The 21,296-nt window shown below is 48.9% G+C and overlaps 2 protein-coding genes across 2 annotated transcripts; one reads left to right on the plus strand and one right to left on the minus strand.

The window, feature by feature from the left end:
* Window positions 1-91: 91 nt before the first annotated feature.
* C9H6orf226 (chromosome 9 C6orf226 homolog) lies at window positions 92-914 on the minus strand. The gene has a single exon (XM_038343797.1). It carries the CDS (start codon window positions 755-757, stop codon window positions 389-391), a length of 369 nt encoding a protein of 122 aa, XP_038199725.1. The 5' UTR covers window positions 758-914; the 3' UTR covers window positions 92-388.
* Window positions 915-13,682: 12,768 nt separating this feature from the next.
* Ptcra (pre T cell antigen receptor alpha) lies at window positions 13,683-20,118 on the plus strand. Its single transcript, XM_038341206.1, has 4 exons — window positions 13,683-13,743; window positions 17,646-17,966; window positions 19,284-19,328; window positions 19,949-20,118. The coding sequence occupies exons 1-4, from the start codon at window positions 13,686-13,688 to the stop codon at window positions 20,116-20,118; spliced, it is 594 nt and encodes a 197-aa protein (XP_038197134.1). The 5' UTR covers window positions 13,683-13,685.
* Window positions 20,119-21,296: the final 1,178 nt, after the last annotated feature.

Below are 21,296 nucleotides of genomic sequence, written 5' to 3' on the forward strand. Positions count from 1 at the left end.
GCTACACAGAAACCGTGTCTCAAAAAGTATGAATTTCACTTGCATCATTTCGAAAACCGAGTTCTATCATAAAACCCAAACGACCGCAAAATTAGAAATGACTTGGCTCTCTGGTTTACTTTATCAGTACCATCAGAAGGTGGCCCGTTACTGTGAGCAGGTGGTAAAATAGACTTGTTTCAATTACACAGAACATGGTATGCAGTTGAGATTCAGCGTCCAAACCAAAATTCCTGGGCAGCATTCAGTCTCCCGGGAAGACTGGGTCCGGCTGAGACAGGTCAGAGCAGAAGCATAAAGATGAGTAAAGGAGGCAGCTGTCCAGATCTTCAGGTTCGTGCAGGAGCCAGTCACGCCCTCAGGATCTCGGCTCCGAAAGCCCTGGAGCTCAGGAACCCGCTGGGCTGCCCGGGACCGGCTCCCCCACGGTCTGGGACTGCGTGCACGAATCTAGGTTAGTGGTGCGGGACGATGCGGCCGAGCTTGAGTCCTCCCAGGGCTTGGGCCTCCGCGGAAGCTGCGACGCCGTCGGTTCGCTGTGGGTGGCAGTGATGTGGCGTTTCTCCAGACCCGGCAGCTCCTGGCCCTCCTGGACCAGCTGCAGGAGCTGCGCCAGGGTCACCGAGGTCTGAGCCGGTTCGGCGGAAGCCGGTGCTCTTCTAGGGCTGCCGACAGGACCCCGAAGCTCCATGTCCCGCCACCTGTTCAACCCCGGGACCGGACCACAAGCACTTCCGTGCGATATGGGAGCAACCATCTCGCGAAAAGGGGAGGGGAAACCTCAGACCTTACCAAAAGCTCTATCTCAGGTTGCAGACTCAGTTAACCCCCAGCTCACATCCCAGGAGTATATGCTAGGAAGGAAGGCAGGGAGGGAGGGAGGGAGGGAGGGAGGGAGGGAGGATAAAAATCACACTTCCCTTCTGCAAAGAAAGAGAGAAAGAAAGAGAAAGAAAATCACACTTCCCTTCTACACAGGAAGAGGCGCGGGCACAGGGTGCAACAGGACCTGTGAGAAGGCCTCAGTCAGTGGTCCAGGCTGTGATTCTGTCTGCCGCTCCCAACCGCGTGCTCTCTCTTCATAGTTCTTTTGGTAATTGTGGTACTAAGGATCAAATCCCACGTTTTTTGTTTTTTGTTTGTTTGTTTGTTTGCTGTTGCTTGGGTGTTTTTTGCCTGTTTTGGTTTTGAGACAAGGGTTCTCACTGTCTCCCACAGTGTCGCTGGCTCCGCACATCCTGGCTTCGATGATCAGGTTTCTAAAGTCATCAAAGCTAGTCTGAACAGGTTGCGGTGGCCTGTAATACCATATGCCCAGGCCGTGGAGCCAGCCTGGGCTACATACTGAAAGAGGTTAATAAATAATAAACAGCTTAGTCTGGCACCCCCCAGAAATCAGTTAAGTAACACATAATTGGCGGAATTTAAAAAGGACACAGCCTGACTACCCTCACCATAAGCAACCTATGAAGCCACCAGGTAGCTGAGATGACTCAGCAGGTAGGGCTGTGCAACTTTATCCCCAGCCCCATGGTTTTTTTCAAGGTCTCATGTAGTCGAGGCTAGCCTTGAACTTACAATATATCACAAGATAGTCTTGATTTTTTTTTTCAATGTGTGTGTCTGTTGAGGACGCACAATCTACATGCGGGTGGAGGTGGATATCAGGAGTCATTCGATACTGTTCTGCCTTATTTAATGATGTAGAGCCTCTCAAACAAACCTAGAGCTTGCTGATATAGCTAGTCTCTTTAGCCAGTTTGCTTTGGGGACCCTGTGTCTTAATTGGGGCTTCTATTCCTGCGATGAAACACTATGACCTAAAAGCAGGTTGGGCAGAAAAGGTTTATTCAGCTTACACTTCCACATTGCTGTTTGTCACTGAAGGAATTCAGGATGGGAACTCAAACAGGGGGCTGGAGAGATGCCTCAGTGGTTAAGAGCACTGGCTGCTCTTCCAGAGGTCCTGAGTTCAACTCCCAGCAACCACATGGTGGCTCACAACCATCTGTAATGGGGTCTGGTGCCCTCTTCTGGCCTGCAGGCATACACGCAGACAGAATATTGCATACATAATAAATAGATAGATAGATAGATAGATAGATAGATAGATAGATAGAGTCTTTTTTTAAATATTTATTTATTTATTTATTTATTTATTATGTATACGATATTCTGTCTGTGTGTATGCCTGCATGCCAGAAGAGGGCACCAGACCCCATCACAGATGGTTGTGAGCCACCATGTGGTTGCTGGGAATCGAACTCAGGACCTTTGGAAGAGCAGGCAATGCTCTTAACCTCTGAGCCATCTCTCCAGCCCCGATAGATAGAGTCTTTAAGAAACAAAAAAACAAAACTCAAACAGGGATCCTGGAGACAAGAACTGACACAGAGGCCATGGCTTGCTTTACCAAGTAGACCAGGCTGGCCCTGAACTCGCAGAGATCCACCTGCCTCTGCCTCCTGAGTGCTGGGATTAAAAGTATGTGCCACCACCGCCCGGCTGAATTATAATGACTTTTAAGAGTATTTGTTTGTTTTGTTTTGTTTTTTGAGACAGGGTTTCTCTGTGGCTTTGGAGCCTGTCCTGGAACAGCTCTTGTAGACCAGGCTGGCCTTGAACTCAGAAAGATCCGCCTGCCTCTGCCTCCCTAGTGCCTGAGCACTGGGATTAAAGGTGTGCGCCACCACCGCCCAACAGAGCCAGTTTTTTACTTATCTCTGTTTCAGACATCGTCACCAGTTGGCCTCTTCCAGGATGCTTCCTCTGGTCGGCTAGGATCACAGTGGATGCTTGATGAAGGCCATTTTGAATTGTTCCCTTTATTTTCATTTTATGTGCAGCTATGTCTGTGCACCACATGCACGCAGTGCCCTCAAAAGCCATAAAAGGGTGACAGAGCCCTTGTTTGTTAGCCAAGGTGGGTGGTGACCTTGTTTGTTAGCCAAGGTGGGTGGTGGGAATTGAACTCTGAGCTTCTAGAAGAACAGCCAATGCTCTTAACCACTGAGCTATCTTTCCAGCACCGAAGGGCCATAATGAAGTGTCCTTGGTGATCTCTCCTGTGGCCCTTGAAGCCCTCTTTCCATCCCAGTTCGCCCAACTTCCTGGACCCAACACGTTCACTTGGTTCAGTGGACTCCCTTGCCTTCTGGCTTTGGGGTCCAGCCAAGAGGTGGGAGAGAGCAGTGGGAGGAAGAGGATGTCACCAGATTTCCTTCTGTTTCCCTCCTCAGGAGGATCACGTAGGTAGCAGCCACTTACACAGCTCTGACACCCTCCCCTTCCCGTTCCCTCCATTGCCTCTGGGGAGTTCCCTTGTCCTTACCCACACCACTGTCAATGGACACTATGAAACCCTCCTTAGATTTCCAGTGTCCTGTGTCACCCCTTCCTGCCCTTCCTCGCCAGTTCTATATTGCCTTCCTTCCAGGGCAGACCTGAAGCCTGAAGCGGGGTCAGGGTGGGACCTCCCACATTTCAAAAGGGGACAAGCATGTGACTAGCGATCTCATCCTTTGTGAGGAAAGTAGGTCAGGTATCGTGGGCTCTGCATGGCCGTGGTGCTTGTTCTGGTGTTCACAGGGGGAACACATGAGGGGTGTGCCACATCTGGAATGTGAGGGTACACCTGGTGCATCTTGACGGCAGTTTGGGATGGTCCCTGACTGAAAGCTGGCCCTGAAATGTCACTGTAATATCACCAAGTTTCAGTACTGGTTAAATGCTCAGCTCTTCCAGATGACCCCACTCCCATTTTTCTTAAAGATTATTTATTATGTATACAATGTTCCTCCTGCATGTACACCTCCATGCCAGAAGAGGGCACTAGATCTCATGATAGATGATTGTGAGCTACCATATTGTTGCTGGGAATTGAACTCAGGACCTCTGGAAGAGCTGCCATGCTCTTAGGCTCTGAGCCATCTCCCCAGCCTCCCCCCCCCCCCCGCGCCTTTCTTTTTATAGGATCTCTGTATAGCCCAGGAAGGTCTTCAACCCGCCACCTCCCACCTTAGTCCCCTGAGACTCCTGGGATGCTGGCATGAACTCCCACACCTGATCTTCCAGCTCTCACTGGCAAAATAAGAAAGGTAAAACTTGGGCTGGAGAGATGGCTCAGAGGTTAAGAGCACTGGCTGTTCTTCCAGAGGACCTGAGTTCAATTCCCAGCAACCACATGGTGACTCACAACCATCTGTAATGAGATCCGATGCCCTCTTCTGCTGTGCAGGTGTACAGGCAGGAGGAACATCATATACATAGTAAATAAATCTTTACAAAAAGGTAAAACTTAGTAAGGACTGAGACTCTGAGATGGGTCAGGGACATCACATGTCTATACTACCTCTCTACATCTATGTCATATCTACGTGCATATCTACATATGTATAAATGTAGATATAGACACCTTGCACAGTGGCAAAAATGAGAGACCTTGCTCCAACAAGACAGAAAGCTGTAACTAACTCTGCGTATAAGCTGTCCTCTGACTTCCACACATATGATGTCATATGTATATACATACATATATGCACTACTCACACACATACACACAGAGAAAAATAAACTCAGATGGAGGTGTAGGTGACCTGCTAGACCTTTAGTATACACGAAGCTACGAGTTCTGTCCCCAACACCACATAAAACCAGACACAGTGCTGTCTTCCTGTAATTCTACCACTTGGGAGATGGAGGCAGGAGGATGAGAAATTCAAGTTAGAGAGCAGACTGGGCTCCATGAGACCCTGTCTGAGAGAGAGGGAGGGGGAAGGGAAGGAGAGAGAGAAGAGGGAGCACATAGGACCCTTGGAATATTGAGTTATCCAAGTTCATTTCCATGGATGCACATCCAAGATTTGGGATTTAATATGTTGGCTCCAGCACCTGGGAGGGGCATAAATAGCCTATTAGTTTGGTTAATTAAAGCCATTAAGATTTAATAGCGAGCTGGGTGGTGATGGCAGAGGCTTGTATGACAAGAACTTTAAATCTTTGAAGAAAGAAATTGAAGAAGACACCAGAAAGTAGAAAGATCTTCCATGCTCTTGGGTAGGCAGAATTAACATAGTAAAAATGGCAATCTTACCAAAAGCAATCTACAGATTCAATGCAATATCCAGCAAAATTCTTCACAGACCTTGAAAGAATGGTACTCAACTTCAATGGAAAAGCAAAAATTCCAGGATAGCCAAAACAATCCTATACAATAAAGGAACTTCTGGAGGCATCACAATCCCTGACTTCAAACTCTATTACAGAGCTACAGTACTGAAAATAGCCTGGTATTGGCATAAGAACAGACAGGAGGACCAATGGAACTGAATAGAAGACCTGGATATAATCCACACACCTTCAAATACCTGATTTTTAACAAAGAAACAAAAAATATCAAATGGAAAAAAGAAAGCATATTTAACAACTGGTGCTGGCATAACTGGATGTCAACACGTAGAAGAATGAAAATAGACCTATATCTATCACCATGCACAAAACTCAAGTCCAAATGGATCAAAGACCTCAACATAAAGCCAAGCATACTGAACCTCATAGAAGAGAAAGTGGGAAGTACACTTAAATGCATTGGCACAGGAGACCACTTCCTAAATATATTTTCAGCAGCACAGACACTGAGAGAAACAATTAATAAATGGGGCCTCCTGAAACTGAAAAGCTTCTGTAAAGCAAAGGACACGGCCAACAAGACAAAACGACAGCCTACAGAATGGGAAAAGATCTTCACTAACCCCACATCAGACAGAGGTCTGATCTCCAAAATATACAAAGAACTCAAGAAATTGGTCATCAAAGAACAAATAATCTGATACTGGAGAGATGGCTCAGCAGTTAAGAGCACTGGTCCTTCCTCCAGAGGTCCTGAGTTCAATTCTCAGCAACCATATGATGGCTCACAACCATCTGTATTGAGATCTGGTGCCCTCTTCTGACCTGCTGTTAGATACACAGACAGAACATTGTATTACACAATAAATAAATAAATAAATAAATAAATAAATAAATAAATAAATCTTTAAAAAAAGAACAAATAGGGCTGGAGAGATGGCTCAGTGGTTAAGAGCATTACCTGCTCTTCCAAAGGTCCTGAGTTCAATTCCCGGCAACCACATGGTGGCTCACAACCATCTGTAAAGAGGTCTGGTGCCCTCTTCTGGCCTTCAGACATGCACACAGACAGAATATTGTATACATAATAAATAAATAAATATTAAAAAAGAACAAATAATCCAATTAAAGATGGAGTACATCCTGTCATTTCCACTCTTTTTGTTTAGAATCAGAATAAAGTTGTATTTCAAATAACTTAAAAAAATGGGGTACAGACAAAAACAGAGAACTCTCAACAGAGGAATCTAAAATGGCTGAAAGACACTTAAGGAAATGTTCAGCAACCTTAGTCATCAGAGAAATGCAAATCAAAACAACTCTGAGATTCCATCTTACACCTGTAAGAATTGCCAAGATCAAAAACACTGATGACAACTTATTCTGGAGAGGTTGTGAGGTAAAGGGAACACTCCTGCATTGCTGGTGGGAGTGCAAGCTGCTACAGCCCCTTTGGATGTCAGTGTTATGATTCTCGGAAAATTAGTTAACAACCTTCCACAAGACCCAGTAACACCACTTTTGGGTATTTAGCCAAAGGATGTTCAATTATGTCACAAGGACATGTGCTCAACTATGTTCATAGCAGCTTTGTTTGTCATAGCCAGAACCTAAAAACAACCTAAATGCCCCTCAACCAAAAAATGGATAAGGAAAATGTACAATGGAGTACTACAAAGCAGAAAAAATAATGAAATCTTGAATTTTGCAGGAAAATGGATGGAGCTAGAAAACATTATTTTGAGTAAGGTAACCCAGACACAGAAAAACAATTATCACATGTATTCACTCATAAGTGGTTCTTAAACATAAAGCAAAGAAAACCAGCCTACAAATCACAATCCCAGAGAACTTAGACAACAATGAGGACCCTAAGAGAGACTTACATAGATTTACTCTACATGGGAAGTAGAAAAAGTCAAGATTTCCTGAGTAAATTGGGTCCATGGGGACCTTGGAGGAGGGTTGAAGGGGAGGGGAGAGGCAGGGAGGGAAGCAGAGAAAAATACAGAGCTCAACAAAAATCAATAAAAAAGATGTAGAGGTGAGCAGAGGGGTAGTGGTGCACGCCTTTAATCCCAGCACTTGGAAGGTAGAGGCAGGTGGATTTCTTGAGTTTGAGGCCACCCTGGACTACAGAGCAAGTTCTAGGACAGGCTCCAAAGCTAACAGACAAACCCTGTCTTGGAAAGAAAGAAAGAAAGAAAGAAAGAAAGAAAGAAAGAAAGAAAGAAAGAAAGAAAGAAAGAAAGAAAGAAAGAGAGAGAGAGAGAGAGAGAGAGAGAGAGAGAGAGAGAGAGAGAGAGAGAGAGAGAGAGAGAGAGAGAGAGAGAGAGAGAAAGGAAGGTAGAGGTGAGCCACATGTGGTGGCTCATGCTTGTAATCCTAGCACATGGGGAGGTTGAGGCAGGAGAATAGTAGTCTAAGGCCAGCCTGGGCAACACAGCAAGATGTCTCAAGTGGGGGGGGCAATGGAGGGAGGGAGGGAAAAAGAAAGAAGAGAGGGGAAGGGAGGGGAGAACAGGAGAACAGGGAGACAGCCAAAGAGATGGCTCAGTAGTTAGAGCATTGCCCAGCAAGCATGAGGACCCAAGTTCGAATCCTTAGACCTTCCTAAAAATTGGATATGGGGACTGGAGAGATGACCCAGAAGAGCACTGACTGCTCATTCAGAGGTCCTGAGTTCAATTCCCACAACCATCTATGATGAGATCTGATGCCCTCTTCTGGCCTGCAGGCAGAACACTGTATACATAGTAAATAAGCCTTTTTAAAAAAACGTTGGGTGTGTGGTAGCATGTGTCTAGATTCCTAGTGACCCTAGGCAACATGGGAGGTGGAAACAGTAGAATCCTGGAAGCCTATGGAACTAACTTGGAGTGAGTAATGCAGACGACAAGAGAGACCTAAGAGACCTATATCAAACAAGGTGGACATCTGACTCATTCATGTATGTTCTGTGCACGCACACGTGTACACACATGTACACACATACACACACACACACACACATATATATATACACACAATACACATCTCCCAAAGAGAGAAGGAAGGTATACACAATACACATCTCCCAAAGAGAGAAGGAAGGGACGGAAAAGAGGCAAGGGAGGGCTGCCAGCATCCTTTCCTTGCTCTGACAATCGGAGTTGCTGGACAGGTCAGTAGCACTGGACTCCCAGTCTGGACAACTCCCATCTGGTCATGTGGAAGCCAAAGACAGGTAGTGGGGTTGCCTACCCAAGGCAACTTGGCGGCTTGCTAGAATAAATACCCTCAGTGATGTAACTTGGTTTCCCTCAGCCTGGGGCTCCTCAGCTGGAAACAGGCAGTTAAGGCCCTGGGCAGGGTTTGTGAGCTGCCTGGGTCTCCGAGCCAACCTGCAAGAGACAGGCTCATGCCAGTGTGTCTGGGCATCCTTATTTGCCCTGGGCAAAGTTCTTGAGAACAACAAGATTGTGGGAGCAGGGATTGCTTCTGGGGCTTCAAGAGAGAGGAAAGATGTGAGGATAGGCAGGGAAAGCAGGTCCAAGAGGGAGGCAGGAGCTGGGCTGGGTGCGCGGTCGCAGCAGCACTAGGGCTGCCAATGCCCCCCGTCCCCCCACCCCCCCACACCCGCTTCAGTCCCCTAAAGTGTCCTCTGCCATCTGCACTGTGGTCACAGAGCCTAGGCCAGCACTTCCCCCAGTCTGGAGAACGCAGAGACAGAGTCGTTAAGGACACCTGCCTCCTCTCCTCCCACTCCCAGGCGGGAAGCCACCGCAGCTGCACCTGGGCACAGCAGGGCCTGGGAACACGTGGAACCCGCAGCACCCAAGGCTACCCTTGGGTCCCTGCGCAGAGCCAGGAGAGGGCAGGTAAGTGGCCATTAAAACTGCCCTTGAGGCACAATGACACAGGTGGGGTGAGGCTGGCACAAGAATAAAGACGACGAAGAAATAAAGCCACGCACAGAAGAGACACCCAACTGTAATAAGGAGCCTTCAAGGGTCAGGGAGGGCTATTCAGCAAGTAATTTTGGGTAACTAATTAGTTCTTTGGAAAACCTGTGCACTTAACACATCTCAAAATGATCTCCCACCAGGGAGAGAAGGTGGAGTGGGTGAGATTGCACTAAGCTCTCTCCAATAAAGACCATTGTTTTCCTTTCCTTCTTTGAGGCTGGGCAGTCGTGGCTGGCCTGGAGCCCTCTGACCTACTGAGGTAGCACACACTCGCCTGTGCTCAGCTCTAGTAGAGAGCAGAATTGAGAAGAAGTACATTCTCTAGCAGCGGAGGGCTTTCTAGGCTTAAAATCCATTCACTGGTCCCTAAAAAAACAACAAAAAAACTGTACGTTTGAAAAAAGAGGGAAGGCTGGGCTGTGCTACATGAGATCCTTCTTTGCTTTCCTCTTGCCTTTTGCCATTTGCCTTTTTTTTTTTTTTTTTTTTTTATGGATAGAGGGTTCCTCTGTGTGGCCCTGGCTGTACCAGAACTCACTTCGTAGACAAGGCTGGCCTTCAACTCACAGAGATTCACCTGCCTCTGCCAGAGTTTAAAGGCGTGCGCCACCACTCCCTTTCTAAATAATCAAGGCCTTTATTCTCCATGTTACCAAACACCAGATAAATGCAACTAAACTGTTGTAACAGGTGCCAGACCTTAGGTCCCCAGACTGACTCCGTGATGGAAGTGCCATGGTAAAACTCAGCATGTAGACAGCACCTGCCAAAAATGGAAACAAAGACCTAACCCGCCCAAGTCCATAGTTCTGAAAATGTACTGACTTTGCTTCTTGACTTCTGCAGTTCCTCTTCTGGCCGACGGTTCCCGTCAACTGAAGTGTGTCAGCCCAGGACATGGTTTTTGTGCTGAATAGCTCCCCCTGAGAAAGACTCACCATTACACCGGGATCCCAAACACCCGGTATAGTTGCTGGTCAGCTAATAAAGACTTTTTTTCTTTTTAAATTTTTTTCCTCATCTAACATACCAACCATAGTTCCTCCTCCCTCCCCTCCTCCCTTTACCCCCATACCTCCCTCCCAACCCCCCAGCCATTCCTTAGAAAGGGTAAGGCCTACCATGGGGAGTCAACAAAGCCTGGCAAATCTAGTTGAGGCAGGACCAAGCTCCTCCTCCCTGCATCAAGGCTGAGCAGGGCATTCCACTATAGGAAATGGGCTCTAACAAGCTACATGCACCAGGGACAGATCTTGGTCCCACTGCTAGGGGCCCCACTAACAGACCAAGTCACACAACTGTCACCCACATGCAGAGGGCCTAGTTCGGTCCCATGCATGCTCCCCAGCTGTGGGTCCAGAGTCCTTGAGCTCCCACTAGCTCCTGTCAGCTGTCTCTGTAGGTTTCCCCTTCATGATCTTTCATTTATTTATTTATTTTTGGTTTTCCAAGACTGGGTTTCTCTATGTAACAGTCCTAGCTGTCCTGGAACTCACTTTTTAGACCAAGTTGGCCTTGAACTTACAGAGATCTGCCTGCCTCTGCCTCCCTGAGTACTGGAATTAAAGGCCCCTTGTTTGTATTGCTCCTCCCTCTCCTCTACCTGACCCCGGGAGCTCGGGCGCATTGCTTAGCAATGGATCTCTGCATCTGATTCCATCAGTTACTGAATTAAGGTTCTATGATAACTAAGGTAGTCACCAATCTGATTACAGGAAAAGGCAGTTCAGGCACCCTCTCCACTATTGCTAGGAGTCTTAGCTGGGGTCATATATGTGGATTCCTGGAAATTTCCTTAGGGCTGTAGAGATGGCTCAATTGTTAAAGGCTAGGCTCACAACCAAAAATAAAGACTTTCTATTGGCTCAAACCCACGTCTGAGCAGTCTTCTCTGGTGAATACCCCACCACACTGTAATTAGATATCCCCCATGTCCACCCCTTTAGGCGAGCTATATAGACCTAGGAAATGGGCTGGTCATGGTTGCAAGGGGACCTGTAATCCCAGCACTTGGGTGATTTAAAGCAAGAGGAAGGAGGGTTAGGTCCATCTTGGGCAATACCTTGAGATCCTGTCTCAAAAACATAAAAAGAAAAAAAAAGTCTGGAGAGATGGCTTGGTGGCCAAGAGCATTTGCTACTCCTCCGGAGGACCAGAATTTGTTTTTGTTTGCTGGTTTTTTGAGACAGAGTCTCACGTACCTCAGACTGGTCTCAGATTCCTCTTTGTAAACGAGGATGACCTTGAACTCCTGAAGCTTCTGCCTCTGCTTCAGAGCTGTGTTTCCCTGCACACCACCTTACCTGGCGTGTGCAGGCTGGCGATGGAACACAGGACTTCACGGATGACAAGCAAGTGCTTTCCCAGCCTCCTGCTCAGACTATTTGAGGCCATGAGGTGCGGGGCAACATAGCAAGTCCCCATGTCAAAAAGTAACTACAGCTAGGCATGGGCTGCAGAGATTTTTTGTTTGTTTGTTTGTTTGTTTTTTTTTTTTCGAGACAGGGTTTCTCTGCAGCTTTAGAGCCTGTCCTGGAACTAGCTCTTGTAGACCAGGCTGGTCTTGAACTCACAGAGATCTGCCTGCCTCTGCCTCCCGAGTGCTGGGATTAAAGGTGTGCGCCACCACCGCCCGGCGGGCTGCAGAAATTTTAAACCCAGCACTTGGCAGGCAGATCTCTGTGAGTTCAAGGCCAGCCTGGTCTACAAGATCTAGTTCCAGGATAGTCTCCAAAGCTACAGAGAAACTGTCTCAAAAAACAAAACAAAACAAAAAAGACACTCCAGGCAAGCCAAGGGTAACTAGTGAAACCCTGTCTCAAAAACAGACAATACAGTGTTTCCTTCAACCTTGACCAGAGAAGGTTTGCCGGGGCAATAACTGATACAGAGACTCAGAACAGGTCCCAATGAGTGACTGTTGAGTGCTCGGCTCCAAATGGAACATCTACATTACTCCCATGACCCCCAAACCTGCCGTCCAACCCCTACCTCGCCACCAGGTTCACGGAACATCATGGAAGAAAAAGAACATGAGAGGCGGAGCATGGGGATGAGAGGACATGGGAACACGAGAGCCGGAGCCCGGGGAGGAGAGGACACAGGAGCCGGAGCCCAGGGAGGAGAGGACACAGGAGCCGGAGCCCGGGGAGGAGTGCTGGGAGTCGCTGTGTTCTAGACATAAGACGGCCTTTGCGCTCATGGACTCACTGTAGCCGTGCCTACTGCACACGTTTCCAACAAGATTAGTCAACGTTCCTTCCCCCAAGCACTGCTTCCTGGACTCTGGGCCCCCATAAAAGTTATAAAGATTACAGGAGGACAGCTTGGGGGGATGTGCAGGGGGTTGGAAAGGGAGAATTTGGGGTGAACTCATGAATAAAGTTGTCAAAGAATAAGTAAATACATTAAGGAAGTAACACAGCACTTGGGAGATGGAGACAGGAAGACCATCCTTGGTCTCAGCCAACTCGAGGCCGTCTGGATTACATGAGACCCTGCCTCAAAAGAACAAAACGGGGACTGGGGAGATGATTCAGCAATTAAGAGCACATATTGCTCTCACAGAGGACCTGAGTCTGGTTCCTAGGACCATGTCAGGTGACTCACAGCCTCTATAACTCCAGCTCCAGGGATCCGCCTCTGTAACTCCAGCTCCAGGGATCCAATGCCTTAGACAGACACATACGCACAATTAAAAACAGCGTGTGTGTGTGTGTGTGTGTGTGTGTGTGTATGTGCGCGCGCGCGTGCATATTTGAATCAGGAGCTCACCGGTTGTCCTGAAGCTCACTTTGCACTCAGAGTCACCGAGATCTACCTGCCTCTGTCTCTCTTGGGTTTCAGGCACATACATGGCACACTGACATATACTGGCAAAACACCCACACACATAAAGTAAAAAATGATCATAAATAAAATAAAAAGTTCAACCTTTCTGAAAGTGGCTGACGGTGGAGGCTGACCGAGAAGCCAAGGACAATGGCAATGGGCTTGCTCTCTACGACAAGGTCGGGCTCTCTGTGTGAGCCTTGTCAGTTTGGTTGCTCACCTTCCTGGACCTGGAGGAAGTTGGGAGGACCTTGGACTTAACATAGTATAGAGAACCCTGATGGTTCTTTGGCCTGGAGAGGGAGGGAGTGGGGGTATGGGTGGAGGGGAGGGGAGGGAAGGGGGAGGAGGAGGGGAGGAGATGGAAATTTCTAATAAAAAAATGAGAAAAAAAAGTTCAACCTTGGCTTTGCCAGCTGTGACCTTGAGCAGAGCACTCAATCCGAGGCTCAGCTGCCTCCTTGATGAACTGAATGAAGCAGCTGGAGGACGACATGGAGCATTCTATGTGGAGATCCTGCCATCCCCCTAGGGTGGGCACCCAGCTCCTGGGATGGGAGTGGCACCTGAGTTCCCTGACACCCATCCTCCCCAGAGAGACCATGGCAGAGCAGCTGAGGCACAGCTGGCCCTGTAGGAGGGAGTCTAAGCAGCCTCCTCCCTCAGCCCACACCTCAGGGCTGCAGCTGGGCCTGTGGCCTGGGAGGGAGTCTAGGCAGCCTCCTCCCCCAGCCCACACCTCAGGGCTGCAGCTGGGTCAGGCCTCTTCTTGAGTGGGTCATGGCTAGGACGTGGTTGCTGCTTTTTCTGGCCCTCAGGGGTCAGACCCTGCCCACAGGTAAGTCCCTCTTGCTTCCCTCTTTGGCTGCCACTGGTCCCATTCCCCGGGACCAGTTGAGCCTTTACAGTGATGATGGGATCCATGGCCACCTGGTTCTGAGACTTCTTGTCCTCCAGATGGAGTGCCAGCAGGGCCCATTGTCCCTCTTGGAAGCATCCCCAGTCTGGTGGTGTAGGCCTGTAGCCCCAGCTAGTCAGAAGGCTGAGACGGGAGAACCCAAGTTCAAGGGTCAAAAGAGGACTGTAGTTATCGCTCAGTGGAAGAGCATTTGCCTTGCTGTCCTGCATGAGGGCTAAGCACAGTCCCAGAACTGAATCATAAAAGAGAAAAAGAGCAAGCTGGATGGGAACCCATGGAGGCTGGAGATTCACAGAGCCAGGGCCATTTTGTGTGATACAGGGTGACACACTGTGGGCAACACTGTGAGCTCCTGGGCTGTCCTTCTTGGCCTCACAGCACCCTCTTCCAACAAGGAGAAGTTCACTTCCAGCCCACGTGAGGCCCCAAGGTGTCAGTGACTTGCCAAGCATTTAGCTCCAGCTAGCCAAGGAGCAAGGCCAGAGAATTCCAGTCCTTCTGAAGCATGGACGTACATAGTGGGGGAAGGCCTTGGACTTTTGAGTGAGGTGGTCTACTTGATCTAAATTCACTTCTAGTGTTTCATGGGGACTTCCTTGCTTGAGGGAAGGTGCAGCGGAAGGCCTGAGCTCTGGGAAGGAAACACTTGGGGTAAGAATGGAAAATCTGGGGGGCTTCATAGTGGAGGTGTGAGCTGGGTCAGCTCAGGAGGCTGACGGGCTCCTGAGGGGCTCCTGAGGGGTCCTGGGGTTCACTCCTGGCTTCCTTTTGTACTTTTTTTGCAAGGCTTTAGTAATATTAATATAAATATTTTCAAAACTTGCTTAGCAAAGCATTATATTATCTATATTCTTCACAAAGATTCAGTTGGCCATTATATTGTCAGGACATTTGAGTCTCAGTCAGTTAAGGGGTTGAGACAGGGGCTAACCTCAGCTCTGTCTGAAGCCTTGTCCTAGGCTTGATCTCCTGGGTCAGAAGATAGAGACTTTCCAAGGCAAAGAAGACTATGAGATTCGTGGTGATTGAGACTCAAGCCCAAAGCTGACTGGACATCTTCTTGGTGTCCCCAGACCAGTTCTTTGACCTCCTCACTTCCATGGGGCTCTCTGGCGCCCTGGGCCATTTCTTTATCTTGGCCACACAGAGTTCATAATGTGAATTTACGTTCAGCTATTAACATTTGAAAAATCCTATTTAAAAATAACCTTCAATTATATACTGAATGGGTCATCTTTACTGACAATAATAAGGTGAGAGGAGAGGGCTCAGCTCAGTGCCAGCCTGACAACCTGAGTGTGGACCCTGGGGCTCACACTGTGGAGGTAAAGCAAGTTGTAGTAGTCTGGTCTCCACAGATGCTTGTCCCCCACCTCTCTCTCTCTCTCTCTCTCTCTCTCTCTCTCTCTCTCTCACACACACACACACACATGAAATGTTTTTTAGAAAGAGAAAGAAGGACGGCAGCAGGGGCGGCAGCAGGGGTGACACACTCCTTTAATTCCAGCATTCGGGAGGCAGAGTAGGCAGATCAAGGCCAGCCTGGTCTACAGAGTTAGTTCCAGGACAGCCAGGGCTACACAGAGAAAGCCTGTCTAAAAAAAAAAAAAAAAAAAATAAGAAGGAAAGTGGGGACTGGAGAGATGACTGAGCAGTAAAGAGCACTGGCTGCTCTTCCAGAGGACCTGGGTTCAATTCCCAGCACCCATGTGGTGGCTCACAACCATCTGCGATCAGACCCCTGGGATTGCAAGGTATCTCATGCCTTCTTCTGACCTGGGAAAACATGCATGCAGTGTACAGACATACTTGCAGTCAAAACCCTCATAAATAGGGCCGGGCGGTGGTGGCGCACGCCTTTAATCCCAGCACTCAGGAGGCAGAGGCAGGTGGATCTCTGAGTTCGAGGCCAACCTGGTCTACAAGAGCTAGATCCAGGACAGGCTCTAGAAACTACAGGGAAACCCTGTCTCGAAAAACCCCCCCAAAAAAAAAAAAAAGAAAAAAAAGAAAAACCCTCATAAATAATAAAATAAAAATAAAATCTCAAAAAAAAAAAAAAACAAACAGACTAAGACTACATGCTGGGGAGTGTAACTCTGTTGGTAGAGTTTAAGACCCCTCGACAGGTGTGTGGATGCCTGCAACCCCAGTCCTCTGGAGGTGGAGGCAAGAGGATCCAGAGTTGGACGCCTCAAAATCAAACCAAAATGAAGTAAAAAATACCAGATTTAACCGGGCAGTGGTGGTGCATGCTTTTAATCCCAGCACACGGGAGGCAGGCACCAAAGCTACAGAGAAACCTTGTCTCAAAAAAAAAAAAAAAAAAAAGATCTGATTCAAATCCGGTAAAATGTTAACTATTTATTAACTTATATTATTGCTACTTCGTCCCTGTCTGTTGATTGATAGTCCATTCTCCCATCCCACCATGGTGCTGGGGCCAAACTCAGGGCTTCATGAGGTAAAGACAAGCACCCTACTTCTGGGTTTCAGCTCTTCCTCCTTTTATTTTGGTTACATTAAGTGTTAGATTTCACATGTGTATGCATGTGTGTGGTGTGGGGGTGGCAGTTGAAGGACAGCTTTCAGGGGTCATTTTTTTTCTCTTCTACCATGAGAGCTCCTAGGATTGAACTCAGCTTTGGCAACACGCCTTTACTGGCGATCCATCTTGTCAGCCCTCCTCCCCCACTTTAAACAATTTAGTTTAGATATTGGTCTCATATACAGCTCACTCACCCACACTCCTGCCTCAGTCTCCCAAGTTCTGGGATTTCAGACATGGGCAACCACAGCCAACTTAAATAGTTGTCCTGGAACGGAAGTTCCAAGTATACTGAAGCTTCCTCTGCTCTCCCTCCAGGTCCTTCCTCCCCAGAGGCACAGCTCTCTTCAGGCAGCACAGTTTGGGATTATAAACAGTTGTTTACGACACTCCTGCCCTTCCTACAGGATGGAGTTCCTCGAAAGCCCTGGCAATGATTTTCTCAATGTTATATACACAGCACCCAGCATAGGAAAGGGCTCAGAAAGGATAGATGGGTAGACAGTGGGCAGAACGGTAGAGGATGGGTGGATGGATGGGTGGATGGATGGATGGATGGGTGGGTGGGTGGATGGATGGGTGGATGGATGGGTGGGTGGATGGATGGATGGGTGGGTGGGTGGATGGATGGGTGGATGGATGGGTGGGTGGATGGATGGATGCTTGGCTCGGGGCTGTGCAGACGGCTGTGGGCCAGGATGCTTGTGCAGAAACACGAGGACCTGGGTGCATCCTCTCAGCACCCATGTAGAACCCTGCCCCTGACTCTGGGTGCACCTGTCACCCCAGCACTGGGGAGGGCAGAGACAAGAGCATCTCTGGAGGCAGGACTAGCGCCAGGGGTGGTGAGAGACCCTACCCTAAGGGAGTAAGGTGACATGTGATAGAACCGGTCAGCTAATGTCCTCCTCTGGCTTCCATGCACGAATAGGCCTTCATATCTACACACCTGCACAGATACAAACACACATACCACATATACACTGCATGCGCACATTCACACACACATACACACACACACACACACACACACACACACACACACACACACATAGATACCAACAAGAAAGGAAAGAAAGAAAGAAGAGTTTGATGGAAGGGAAATGAAATTAATAAATTCAAGGTCAGAAGGTTGATTGAAGAATGTGACGGTGAACAGCAATGGTATGAGACAGCATGGGATGACAAAAACCCAGAGCGCCAACGTTCAAGGAAGTTCCAGTCTGGAGGCACAAGCCAATGGAGCCAGCACAGACATTCCTCTCTCTTGCAGGCATAGCTGGCATCCCCTTTCCTTCCCTGGCTCCACCCATCACCCTGCTGGTGGACGGGAGGCAACAGATGTTGGTGGTCTGCTTGGTCCTCGATGCGGCACCCCCTGGCTTTGACAGCCCCGTCTGGTTCTCAGCTGGCAACGGCACTGCTCTAGATGCCTTCACATATGGGCCCTCCCCAGCACCGGATGGCACCTGGACCAGCCTAGCCCAGCTCTCCTTGCCCTCGGAAGCGCTGGAAGCCTGGGAGCCCTTGGTCTGCCATGCCAGACCTGGGGCTGGGGGCCAGAGCCGGAGCACGCGCCCCCTCCAGCTGTCAGGTAGGAATGCAGCCTGGGACCGTGTCCCTATCCGTGTCCTGGAGCCAGAGCAGAGTGGGGAGGGAAGGTGGGTTCCAGGCATGAGGCATGAAGGACAGGTAAGGGTAGACCCTGGCTCCTGGTAGAGTGGTTTTGAAGCCATGATTCTTGGGACTGACAGCTGGGATAAATAGTTCAGGTGTTCTCTTAAACCTGTAATCCCAGAATTTGAGAAGTAGAGACAGGAAGATCAAAGCTATCCTTGACTACAAGTGAGTTTAAGGACTGTTTGGGCTCTATGAACTTTAAAAAAACCAGAACAAAAGCAAATCCAGGCTCAGATGTGTGATTGCTAGAGATATTAATAACTTTTAATGGCTTCTTCATAGGTACATTTATACATATGTTTTTATATAATAATCTATATAAACAGTTCATATACACATAAACAAACCCTAAAAGACCAAACAATAATTAAAGAATAAACCCCATCACCAGGCGGTGGTGGTGCATGAGTTTAATTCCAGCATTTGGGAGGCAGAGGCAGGTGGATCTCTGTGAGTTTGAGGCCAGCCTGGTCTACAGAGTGAGTTCTAGGACAGGCAGGGCTACACAGAGAAAACCTGTCATGAAAATAAACAAATAAATAAATAATAAGCAAACCCTTATCCCTTACCAAGTCTATTGTATGCCAGGCACTGTCCCAAGTGCTTTATTTTAAGTTTCTCTGTGTAACAGCCCTAGCTGTCATGGAATTAGCTCTGTAGACCAGGCTGGACTTGAACTCACAGAGATCCACCTCCCTCTGCCTCCTGAGTGCTGGGATTAAAGGTGTGCGCCACCACCGCCTGGTGCTCCCAGCTTTTTAATGAGGGTGCTGGGTTCCAACTCAAGAAAGATGCCAACTAACCCATCTCCTAAGCCTGGCAGACCTTGCTGGCTAGCTAGTGAGCCCCAAGGGTCTACCTGTCCCCATCTCCCCAGCACTGGGTTATTCTGTTTTTCTGTTTTTCAGCCTGGGGATTGAACTGGGGTCCTGTGCTTATATTGAGAGCACTGTCCTTTGAGCCATTTGAGTCACCTGGGTTTTATCACCTCCCAAAGAGGATTGCTCCTTGAAAAAATGTCCTGCCTTCCAGCAAAAGCTGGAAGAGAATGGGCTCCCTAGGGGAAGGGACTGGGGGGCCTCATGGGGACAGAACTCTCAGGCAGGGAGGGAAGGAGAGCTGACTCCATATGTGTCCCTCCGCCCTGCAAGCTGGCCGGGGCCAGGCACAGGTCTGGGACTCTGAGGTGCCACCCACCCATCGTACTCATTTTCTTTTTCTTGGCTCACAGCGGAAGCCTCCACAGGCAGGACCTGCTTTCAGGAGCCCCTCAGGGGTGAGTTGTCAGTGGGTGGGGGTGGGATGGTGCTTGGGAACAACGGTTTGAGTACTGGCTGGTACCTGGCGGTGGCAGTCTGCTCTAATTTGACCATGTGTCCCGTGAAGTTGCAGTTGGGAGACTGAGAAGTTTCCGGTTAAGGGACTGCTTTGCCAAGGGCTAGTAAGGGCTTCAGACGTCCCTGGGATAAGGTGGGGTTTTCAGATCCTGTCCTAATTCCTGGACCCTAGTGGAGCTGCACAGAGCCAACCTGTGCTTCTTGGGTAGGGGGTGGCAGGCAGTCCCAGTATGAGAGTCTGTGCATTGTTTAACCACCGGAGGTGGTGAGAAGAGCGCTGGGCTAGTAATCCCACGGTCTGTTTCTTGCCCAGATGTTCTGAGCCATTTACTCTTTGCATTGCATGCTCTTCCTGAATGTCGGCTTCTCTTGGCAAACGAAACCCAGTGAGGGGAAAGTAGAAGGCACGTGTCATTACCATAGAAACTAAGGTTAGACACTAGGAAGGAATCTCCCTGGAGGAGGAGACAGATGGAGACTGGCCAACAGAGGACAGGCCCTCCCTGTCCTTTGGGAGGTCTAGGGCTGCTGGGGACTCCTCCCACCCTTCCTTCCGCAGGGACACCCGGTCAGGTACTGTGGCTGAGCATTCTGCGACTGCTTCTCTTCAAGCTGCTTCTGTTGGATGTGCTTCTGACCTGCGGCCGCCTCTGTGTGCTGGCTGACCAGCACCTCCTGCCACCACGCCCACGCAAGTCCCTGCCTCCCACCCACCGAATCTGGACGTAGTAATGAGAGACTTGAAGGTCTGATCTGATCCAACACTCTGCGGCTCTTTGCTGAGGCCAAGATGGTGATGCTGGACTCGTTTGCCACCTGGGGCAGGAATACAGAGCCCAGGCTGTGAGGAGGCCAGCTTTGCCCACAGCTCATGACCCCCCCCCCCCTTTCTCAAGCTGCAGGATTTTTTCCCCTGTATGTGGTCTGCCTCTTCCTGTGAACAGGACTATCTGGTACTGGGCTCTGCCTCCCTTGGCAGCCTGAGGCTTTGGGAGGAAGAGGACTGTGTCTCTCTGGTGAGACAGGGAAGGAGGTGAGGGTATGCCCCCGTGTGTGTGATCGGGCACAATACAGAAGGGTTAGATGACACTAACACATTGCAGTCATTCATTTGTGTGCCTGCGGGAGATGGTGTGCCCGATAAAGAGGAAGCAGAGATCTGGGAAGGCTCCACGGAAGAAGAGTGGGAACCTAGCAATTGCTGGTGGGTCTGGGGACTGGGGAAAGGTTGCTGGGACTCTCCTTCCCCGACTACCGATCTCTCCATTTCCTTACCCTGGCTCAGCCTCTCTGAGAGGGCAAAGTGGAGCCAGAGAGCCAGGGAGGTAGTGCTTGTGCAGACTTGAGGGAAGAGTGCAGAGCCAGGATTCCCAGGCATCAGGATCACATCCAGTGCTAGCAGCATAAGATGGTAATTGCAAACCTACACGATATTAATTAAAGGTCATTATTCATTTGAAAAATATTAACTCAGTATCAGCTGGGAGCCAGGTAGTAAAGAGGTTTGATTTTGTTGCTTTTTCCTTATTCCTAAAGAGAGTCCCTGCATGGACAGAGAATGAGGTTCCCACAGTGGAGAAGGATTTATTTCCAATCACATGTACTTTATATGTGTGTGTGTGTGTGTGTATGTGTGTGTGTGTGTACATGCCCATGCCCACGGACGCCAGAGGTAGTGCTGTTAGAGATGGCTGTGAGACACCTAATGTGGCTGTTGGGTACCCAGCACAGGCTTCTGGGAGACCATCTCCTCATTCCTTGAGTCTTCCTTTTTTTCCTTCCTTCCTTCCTTCCTTCCTTCCTTCCTTCCTTCCTCCCTCCCTCCCTCCCTTCCTTCCTTCCTTCCTTCCTTTCTTTCCACTTCTGCTTCTTCAAGATAGAGTCTTGGGTGCTGGAGAGATGTCTCA

The sequence above is a fragment of the Arvicola amphibius genome, chromosome 9 (assembly GCF_903992535.2).
Source record: "Arvicola amphibius chromosome 9, mArvAmp1.2, whole genome shotgun sequence".
Lineage (NCBI taxonomy): Eukaryota > Metazoa > Chordata > Mammalia > Rodentia > Cricetidae > Arvicola > Arvicola amphibius.

Coding starts and splice junctions, on each gene's coding strand:
- C9H6orf226 (XM_038343797.1), bottom strand. CDS start 757: ATGGTTGCTCCCATATCGCACGGAAGTGCTTGTGGTCCGGTCCCGGGG.
- Ptcra (XM_038341206.1), top strand. CDS start 13,686: ATGGCTAGGACGTGGTTGCTGCTTTTTCTGGCCCTCAGGGGTCAGACC. Junction 13,744..17,645: donor GGGTCAGACCCTGCCCACAG/GTAAGTCCCTCT, acceptor TCTCTCTTGCAG/GCATAGCTGGCATCCCCTTT. Junction 19,329..19,948: donor CTTTCAGGAGCCCCTCAGGG/GTGAGTTGTCAG, acceptor TTCCTTCCGCAG/GGACACCCGGTCAGGTACTG.